Below are 10000 nucleotides of genomic sequence, written 5' to 3' on the forward strand. Positions count from 1 at the left end.
GTCAATGTGGTTAACCCATTGAAACCGGCAAAGCATCTGTGTCATTTTAGCATATATAGTATTTTTACTTTACTTGAGTATTTCCAATTTTCAGTACTTTCACAATACTTTACAATGCGTCGCATCGTGACGCATTGTGAGCTATAGATCTGCTATAGCAGAGCTGTAGCAGAGCTGTAGATCTTCTATTTTCATTTTTTTTTTAAAATACATTTTATACATTTGAAAACTTGTGAAATGGGACATTCTGCATAATGAGTAGCTACTTTTACTTTTGGTACTTTAAGTACATTTTGATACCAACACTTTTGTACTTTTTCCAAGTACATTTTGAATTAGTAAGTAAAAAATGTGAGTACTTTTTCCACCACTGCACACACCTCCTCTTTGACTCTGAGTGTAGTTTCCAGCTCCTCGATGGTTTGGTTGAGTTCAGTCTTCTGGGATTTGATCACAGGACTCTGGTTGCTCTGACATTCCAGTTCAGTCACCTACAGGAACTCAAACATCAATATGATTTGTCATATCTTATCGTATTGTATCATATCTTATCTTATCTTATTTTCTTGTATCTCTTATCTTTTCTTTCTTCATATTAGATCTTTATTCTATTAGACCTTTTTCTTATTAGACCTGGTGAGTCCCATTAAGATCTTTTTTTTCGAGCAAGCCCCGGGCCAAGACAGCAGCAATTACAACTAAGGCTCGCTACAAATAACAGATAACAAATAACAGAATCACATGTTTAAAAGATGGACAAAGAAACTGAATGGTTTGGTAAGGAAGCAATTACAAATTCCAATTTGCCACTAAAACCTATATCTTTTAAAGTCCTAATTGGGGATCAGCACATTTAACTGTAGATGTGTCTGCAAGGGCTGCTGGGACAGCAAACATAAAGGCCTGTTTCAGAGTTGAGAAAGGGGTAAACAGCTACTGTAGCAACGTACAGGAAGTAGAAATAAGATACAAACAAATAAAATGGGGTGTTTGCTGTCTGTACATTTAACCCATTAAGACCGGGAAAGCATCTGTCATTTTAGATTTTAACCACTTTAACCATTAAATTATACTTTACCTATTCAAAAATAGCAGATATACAAGCTCGTAGCGCGACACAGAGTGCCGCACTATGAGCTTGTAGATCTTGTAGAGCTTTGTAGATCTGCATTTTTTTTTAAATCATGACAATTTGTGCAAATCTTTGAATATATATCTTTTTTTAAAGCGAATTTGTAACTCAAATCTTTGCTTCTGGGGATTCTACAAATGTCTTCTAAATCCTAACAGTCATGTCAAGGGCCCCCCATCTCAAAATATGTTGTTCCAGTGACCCCCCAGAAGCAACGATTTTAGTTAAGTTTTCGCTTAAAAATATATATCACAAATGTTCTCTATTTTTCCAAAATAGCCAAAGTATCAAATAATGGTTAAAGTGGTTACACAGATGCGTTCCCAGTTTTAATGGGTTAAATAGTGCCAGTAAAAAAAAGAGTTTACAACTATTTGACCAGTATCTCATCAAAAACATACTGGTTTCCCTCACCCGTTTGTGTAGTCTCTCAGCTTCCTCCTGGTAAGCAGCTAGTTGTTGCTTCCACTGTTTGACGTTGGCTGTGGACTCCAGCAGCGCTGCAGTTAGCTTAGCGTTGTTGCCCTTCAGTGCCTCCAGTTCTGCCTCCCAGTGCTTGGTCATGGTCGGACTGGAATACACACACACACACACACACACATTTGAAATATTTATTTATGTCCACATAAACAGAAGTACAAGAATGCCTTGTACAAAGGACATAAACACTGCCGGTGCAGTCAGATAATGGGAAAACAGCCAGTTACAAATTGCATATAAGGCAGAACAGTGTACATACAATAATGTTGGCATACTTGTCAAACACAGCAGACAACAATCATGGGTAAAGGAAACAACGCCTCCTCCAAATTGAGCGGCTTCCTATAATAGCTGATATTGAGCAGTACCTTGCATTCAAGATTTTCAATTCCATTCCATTGTACAAGTATAAAGAATGTAAAGTTATTGGACTTGGACTCTTCAACATTGCAGCAACATGAGAAAATAGCAAAACTGCAATAAAATAATAGAAATAGCATATTATTTTGATTAAAGACATAATACAATAACAAGGTCCTCGATTATGTAAATGTTGAGGAACCTGAAGCTGCCGACTCTCTCTCTGCAGCAGACCAGTTGATGTCAGGAGGGCACTACCCACAGGGAGAGGTAGAGGTTGAGTAGCCTATGTCAGTGAACACACCAGTCAGTATGCTCTGATCACCCTTTCAGGCCCGGCTACTTTGCTGCTGTTGACGTGCTTGAATGACATAATTATGCATGTTGGCCTCTGCGATGACAACACACTCTCACTCCTCAAAATGCACACACAGCGTGAGAATGCATTGGCGATGACCATGTTGGCGTAGCAGGGCTGGGGGGCTGTTAATAACCCTGAAATGAGCATAAAAAACGATTCAGTCCGTCAAGGGGAAGGCAGCGATGTTGGCTGTGCAGCTGGGTCTCCCTTTAAAGTGTGATATGGTGTGTAAGTCCCTACCACGTACTCTACGTGGGCTATTACCACTTAGCTGTGTCTCTTCTTGTTGTAATCTTACTGATCACTCTGCAGAGATTGTAATGGGATTTTTTTCCCCCATCCGCTTTGTTTCCAAAGGCAATGATTCATGCTGTGAGAACAGCTCGAATAGAACTGTTGATCCATGGCTGGTTCGGTTCTGGTTTGGATACACCCAGGCTGTTTTTGTGGGAACAATAATGTCCTCCTTGCTCTCAAGTCGCACAACTTGTTGTCCAGGAAATTGTACTGTGTGTTTGGATGGTTGGATACCGGGAAGCGGAGGTTGGCGGGGAGGGGATGTGTACGTTGCCTCAGCTTCACCAGCACTCTTCTCTCTTGCCGGTGGCGAAACTTTCAACGCCTCTTTCGTACAGCTGCTGTTGTGTGTGGATCCCCCATGGTTCGTGGGAGCACGGGGTCCAAAAACGGGGGAAAAACCTCTGGATTGGTGTACAGTACAGTAAGTGATCATTGAAACTCTTATGTCCAGCACTGTGGCTCTAAAGGTGACTCTCCACCAAACAAACTAGTTCAGACTACTTCAGACTACTTCAGACTACTTCAGACTGCAACAGACTGGTATTCGGTTGGCAAAAGTTGGCATTTAGTCTGTCAGCCGACGTGCCCATTGATATGCTAATGCATTATAACTTTCAGCCCAATCTGGGAACCCATCGCCAAATAAAAAGGAAAAAAAGCTGTTCTTGAGAGATTACTTTCAGCCTAGCCTGTCAGCGTTGCCAGGTCTGCTTATTATAAGCGACTTTGGGCACTCTGCAAATCCGCTTGTAAATAGGGATGTTCCCAGCGTTTTTTCTTCACTGACGTGCAGTGGTGTAAAGTAACTAGTACATTTACTCAAGTACTGTACTTAAGTAGAATTTTGATGTACTTTTACTTTACTGGAGTATTTCCAATTGTCTATACTTTTACTCCACAACAATTATTTGACATTTTTAGTTACTAGTTACTTTGCGGATATAAATCATTAAAACATACATTAACCACTTTAGCCCTATTTTATACCTATAAGCTATTTGAAAATAGCAGATCTACAAGCTCACAACGTGTTGCGATGCCACGCGTTCTGAGCTTGTAGATCTACTATTTTCAAACATTTTAGTACTTTTACTTTTGGTACTTTAAGTAAATTTTTATAACAATACTTTAGTACATGTTGAAGTCCGGACTTTTACTTGTAACATACTCAGAGTACATCTATTGCATTGATACTTTTACTTAAGTAAAACATTTGAGTACTTTTTCCACCACTGCTGACGTGTACACAACATTTTTGAAAACGTTTATTCGAATAATCAAAAATAAATACATTAATTAATTTATTGAAATTAACACCCAGAAAATAGCCAAAACTGAGCACATTTCGATCTATAAGGCCAAATCTCATTTGAAAAAAATATATTAAGAGTATATGAAAGCCAATTAAAATGTTTATACTATTGGAATCTTACACACCTGCTCCCAATAAATTACATCACCACAGCGCAAAAGTAGGTCAAATCAATCAATCTCTCTCTCTGGGAGCGACAACAAGAAACAGTAAATGTAGGTTTTCATAGACATGGTCGCTTGTTTCTCTCACAGAATCTGGCAACACCGAGCGCTGTTGTTGTCACACTTCTTCTCTGCTGCATGGCTACTCCAGTCGGCCAAAGAACTGAACATGCCAAAGAACTGAACATGAACTGAACAACGGCTCTGGGTCGGCCGAAAAGGTCCCGACGGACCACCCGACGGACCTCTAACCGACGGGCCGATGAAATCGAACACTTCTCGACGCCAAGTCGACGCCAAAGTCGGTGCGGTGGAGAGTCACTTTAAGCAACTCACTTAAAAGGAATGGCGCACGCTCAACTCAAAGGCAAGTCTTGAGGTTAAATCAGGATACAGAGTCGGAAACGCTGAGGGAGACTAACAGGTTGAAACGCGACCGTTTATTATTTATGACTGCTGCAGCGGAACATTAAAAGACTCTTAGAATAATTTGGCGAAACAGAGTGACAATCTCCGAGCCATTTTATGTGTGTGTATGTGTGCATCCATCATCTATCCATCCATCCCTCCAGCGTGAGACTGTCAGCAGGTTGTGAGACCCAGAGGTCAGCTGTCCAGTGGCAGTGGGAGCAGCTGTCTGTCTGTAAGTGAGATTACATTCCTAGACTGGTGTCTAATCTGCTACCGCTACACACAGATGTTTTACATGCTGCAAAAACCTAATGGCCCCCTTTTTCTAATCCCCCCCGCCCCCCTTGACCAAAGAATTATGGTCCCGATGTGAGAGCTTCTCAGCGTAATTTCAATGATCATTTTTATTATTCATTAGTTAATCTTTCGTTTTTAGTTAATCATTATGGTTAGCCATACACAATCTGTTGTAAAGTACATCATTTTTTCAAAGTTCTCTTTTTGTACAGAACAAATTAAAGCCCTAAATGTCTAACGCATAAAATCAATGGAGAACCCTCTTCATGATCAGCTGTTGGCAATGTGCAATGCTCACTGGACGGCCTTGCACGCCGTGCCGGAACCTATTTGACCAGGAGCACACGCAGGCACACGCATAGATTTAAAACTACTTTAACTTTGCACCTCAACAAAGTTTTCAAAGGCTCCCGACTCACACCTAGCGAATTAACATAGGAATAAGCCTAGATGCATATCAATTGTCCATTGTGTGACTTGCAGTGTAGGTGTTAATTGAAATAGAGTGCAAGAACATACCAAATGAGCATTGCATGCCTGGCTGTTGGCTCTGCTTTTGAGGTCCGATCCCGGTATGCATCTGCATTGTGTATGAGTCTTAAAAGGAACATTAAAGTCTACATTAGAATTAAAGGAAGAACAAGTCACCACTTTATTTGATGGGCTACAAACACAATGAACTCTTGAGTAGCTAATGCTAAGTTAATGATACTACACATCATTATTTAATAATTAACAAAACATTATACACTACAGTCTCAAAGGAAGAACAATTCAACACTTTATCTCAAGGGCCACAAACGAACATGATGAACTCATGAGTAGCCTATGCATAATGAATGATGATTAAAATACTACTACTACTCTGTGCTGTGTCTGTGCTGTGATGGGTTGGCTTTTCTTCGGTTGTCCACTTACTTGTGAACTACTAAGAATTGCGTTTTCATACACTTCAATGTGCTTATTCATTTGGAAAGTCTAGTATAAAATAATCCCTTGACAAAAGACTGATTTACAAATCGTCGCTGTCGGGTGGAAACCAAACCATTACTTTTCAAGAAGTGGAAAAGATTACTTGAGTTCCAATGGATCCAATGTAGTTATTATTTAGTCACAACTCTTGTTAATGCTTTTCATTGTTGCTAAAGTAGCGAAAAGCTCACAATGCATCATGACGCATCCAGCATCAAGGGCTCCCTGCGTCATACTAGCGTCATGCCCAGGGGGTGTACTTGTACATCATGGCTGGGGATGTACTTATACAGTACATCAGGGAAGACAGGGAAATATATACAGTACTATACAAATAATATACAGTACAAATAATATACAGTACCAAAAGTAAAAGTACTCATTATCCGTTTCACAAGGTATCATTATGTATAAAATATATTAAAATCTTTTGAAAATAGCTGATCTACAAGCTCACAATGCGTCGCATAGATCGGCTATGTTCAAATAGCCAAAGTTTAAATAGGACATGTATGTTTTTTAATAATAATCCAAACGTTTTCTAATAATTGCAGTGGAGTAAAAAAATAACAATATTTTACTCTGAGATGTAGTGGAGTAGAAGTAAAATTATTGAAATTTTAAGTACTCCAGGTACTCTAGGTCTACAGTACTTGTGTAAATGTACTTAATTACTTTACACCACTGCATCCACCCATCTCCTTCTGTTTATCTGTTCATGTATTATTCATCCATCCATCCATCCATCCATCCATCCATCCATCCATCCATCCATCCATCCATCCATCCATTCTTTATCTAATCTACATCTCTTGTGATATCAGTTTTAATTCCCATCCCTGGGGCCCTGCATGCTTGACCCTGTTGGAATCAAACTTTCCAAGGGGTAAAAGTACTTATGGATGCGTCTCTCCCTGCTTTGATGTGAGCACTGCGGGAGTGGGAGACGAGGTCTTACATAATCCCCACTCAGCCTGTCAGCGTGGAGAGAGACCTAAATGTTGTGGAGTAGTGCGCTGAATAGATAGCTCTCTCCACCGCACTCCCACGCATGGTGCGGTAATTCCTCCAAGCAACACAGACAACCGGAGACTCAAACACACACACACTCACACTCGCTCGCACGCACGCACGCACACGCACACACACACACACACACACACACACACACACACACACACACACACACACACACACACGCACACACACACTAGTCGGATGTGATGCCTTAGCTCGCTCAAAGACAGACAAGGGTTTCCTCCTCCTATACGACCTTGAAACAATGGCGGTTGTTTTTGGTTCTCTGTGATGTTCACTACTTCCCACTCAGCAGAGAGGGACCACACATCTAACTCACGCTGAACTCCCACCATGCCTCCTTCTTACACAACCACGTCCCTAGCAGTGTGTGTGTGTGTGTGTGTGTGTGTGTGTGTGTGTGTGTGTGTGTGTGTGTGTGTGTGTGTGTGTGTGTGTGTGTGTGTGTGTGTGTGTGTGTGTGTGTGTGTGTGTGTATGTACAGTATTTGTGTCTCCCGTTGTGTGTGTGACGCATAGGCAGGAGATGACATTTCATCCTACACACACTATACATGCTGTACACATTTACACATGCTCTCATCAAGACATGCCGCTCTGCCGAGGTATACGGTATAAACCCCCAACACACGGCAAAACACAAAGCAGGAGAGAGCATGCAGGAGAGAGATGAGCGTGGAAGGACGAACCACAGATGGAGAGAGATAGAGAGAGAGAAAAGAAGAGAAAGTTGTATTTTTCTACAATGAGGGGGTCTGCTGCAGGGGTCCAGAGGGTCCACCCTTAATGCCACAAAACAACAGATGTGAGGTCAGACACACAGGGAGGGAGCTCAGAAAGGTAAGCTTAGCTGCTGCTGCTTGTGTCGCCGAACCATTTATAGTCTGTTACAGAAGACCTTTTGTTACAGTTATGTAAAGCAGTTTGTTTAAACCAGTTTGTTTAAAACTCCATTATAGTGCTATGGAAAGTTTGTTTTAGTGTACTATGTTAAAAATAAATATATTACAAACTACTGACTCATACACTTACATTTGTACAATGTTATGTTATTTTCTTCTCCTTTATCAATGATTAATGACCAAGAACGTATCAATTATTCATAATAATTCTACTGTTTGGACGAGTTAGGGAAAAATGTTTTGTATGTTTTTACTCTACTTTGCACTCTACTTTCTTTATGTTGAATGATGTGAATGATGTGATCAATAATACTCCACCATGGTTCCTTGTCTTATGTCTGTTTTATCTAACAACCACAGATTGCTAAAAGATCCTGACATGAACACGTGACTTCGCTGAGACCATATACGCTTTATAGCACACGGTCAAGTGTTCCCACTTCAACCATGAATGTTTTTATTTGTAACATAGTCTGAAGTGAACCTAGCATTCACACATACCGTGTTTTATTGTTGAATAAAAAGCAACATTGTGTGCTGTGCTTTACTGCTTTTCAACTACATTCTTGTTGTGTTCAATTCCCTTTCTCGGGTCAATAAAACCTCTCACACAACAAAAATATAACTAACTGTAAAATATTGAGACGTTTTTACAATCTACTGTACTTCATAGAGTTGTCTCTCTGTATTTCACACGTTGCTGCATTGCATCAGAGTGAACCCAGAGAAATTTTAAGTGTGCCTTCCACGTTGTGTGTTCCCTTTGATTACTTGTAAGTACTTTTACTCAAATACAGTACAGTAATAGTACAACACTGCATCTGGAGCAGCAACAGAACTTTTAAGTATTTTTAATCATTTTAACAACTTTTAAGTGTTTTTACAAAGTCTTTGTACTTTTAAGTATTTTTACTCATTTTATGCACATTTAAGTCGTTTTTATTCATTTTAACAACTTTTATGTATTTTTACTCATTTTAACAACTTTTAAGTATTCATTTTACAGATTTGAACAACTTTTAAGTATTTTTACAAATTTGATGTACTTTAAAGTATTTTTACCCATTTTATGCACTTTTAAGAAGTTTTTAGTAATTTTAACAACTTGCGTATTACGTCGTTGTGGTAACGCGTAACGACAAGAAATTTAATAGCCCAATTGTCCCGGCTGAGCCACATGTTTTGATGTATATGTTGCGGGGGTTGTGTCAACCGTGTGGGCAACATGAATAGTATTATTAAGTATGGCAGATTTCAATAAGTGTTTTTCCATTGGCATGGCAGGCACACTTAATTAAATAGTACTAGTAGTTCTAATCACCACACGCTGAGTGCAACAGGTACTGCAGGTAATCCTTCCTGCCACACATCCACACAGGAAGCACGCAGTTGTGACAGTTGCCACAGCAACGGCAGAGGAACACAACAGGGTGCGTGGGAACTGTGACCTTTTCTGGATCAGGGCCCACTGGAAAATCTCAAAACTGTGCTATTTTCAGAGCATGTTTATTTAAACCCATTGGTCCCAAGTCCTGAGGCCGATTCTACAAATGCCTTCTAAATCAGTAGTTCTCACACTTTCAAGATAATCTTTTTTAATAATGAATTGCATTTTTATAGCGCTTTTCCAAGTGCTCAAAGTGCTCAAGTGCTTAATAGCAGATATACAAGCTCACAGCGTGTCACTTCGAAGTGACGTGCTGTGAGCTTGTATATATTTTTGAACAGCCAACGCTTAACTCCAAAATGCTTTCATTACATTTACATTACATTACAGTCATTTAGCAGACGCTTTTATCCAAAGCGACTTTCACACACATGGATGCTTTCCCGGTTTTAACCCATTTTGGGCGGGAACCCCTATTTGTAACTATACCTTTCAAGACGGGAACCTCTTTTGGGGTTCCTGTTGCTACAGTATGTACAGTATATAGCAACATAAATTTTTTGTAATCTTTGAATACATATTTGAAGTTTTTCAGAAAACTTAGGTCAGGATTTAGAAGGCGTTTTTAGAAACGGCCTCAGGTCTAAATGGGTTAATGGGCTGATGATAAATAAAGCATTTTTATTTTAATGATTAATCAATCAATTGAGTTACGGCTTTGATCAATATAACTAACATAGTATATTGGTATCACAATGAAAACTACATGTTTCAAGGTTTTACAGAAAATAAATACCTTTAAATAAATAGACTTTTTTTGTATCAATTCTTTTTTATATTATCATTAAATCTTAGTGTTTTGACAATTATTTGGAGGCCCACTTG

The 10000-nt window shown here is 39.5% G+C and overlaps 1 protein-coding gene across 2 annotated transcripts in view; it reads right to left on the reverse strand.

The window, feature by feature from the left end:
* homer1b (homer scaffold protein 1b) overlaps positions 1 to 10000 on the reverse strand; it is a 36141-nt gene that overhangs the window by 3350 nt on the left and 22791 nt on the right. Inside the window, exons 5-6 of one of the 2 annotated variants that reach the window (XM_080432581.1) lie at positions 1547 to 1703; positions 381 to 491 (exon numbers count right to left, since the gene is read on the reverse strand). In XM_080432581.1, coding sequence (XP_080288707.1) covers positions 381 to 491; positions 1547 to 1703 — 268 coding nt within the window. Of the gene's footprint in view, positions 1 to 359; positions 492 to 1546; positions 1704 to 10000 lie in introns of both variants that reach the window. The other variant, XM_080432580.1, reaches the window with a different exon arrangement.

Source organism: Gymnoscopelus braueri (genome assembly GCF_963280865.1).
Source record: "Gymnoscopelus braueri genome assembly, chromosome: 7".
In the NCBI taxonomy this organism is placed as follows: Eukaryota; Metazoa; Chordata; class Actinopteri; order Myctophiformes; family Myctophidae; genus Gymnoscopelus; species Gymnoscopelus braueri.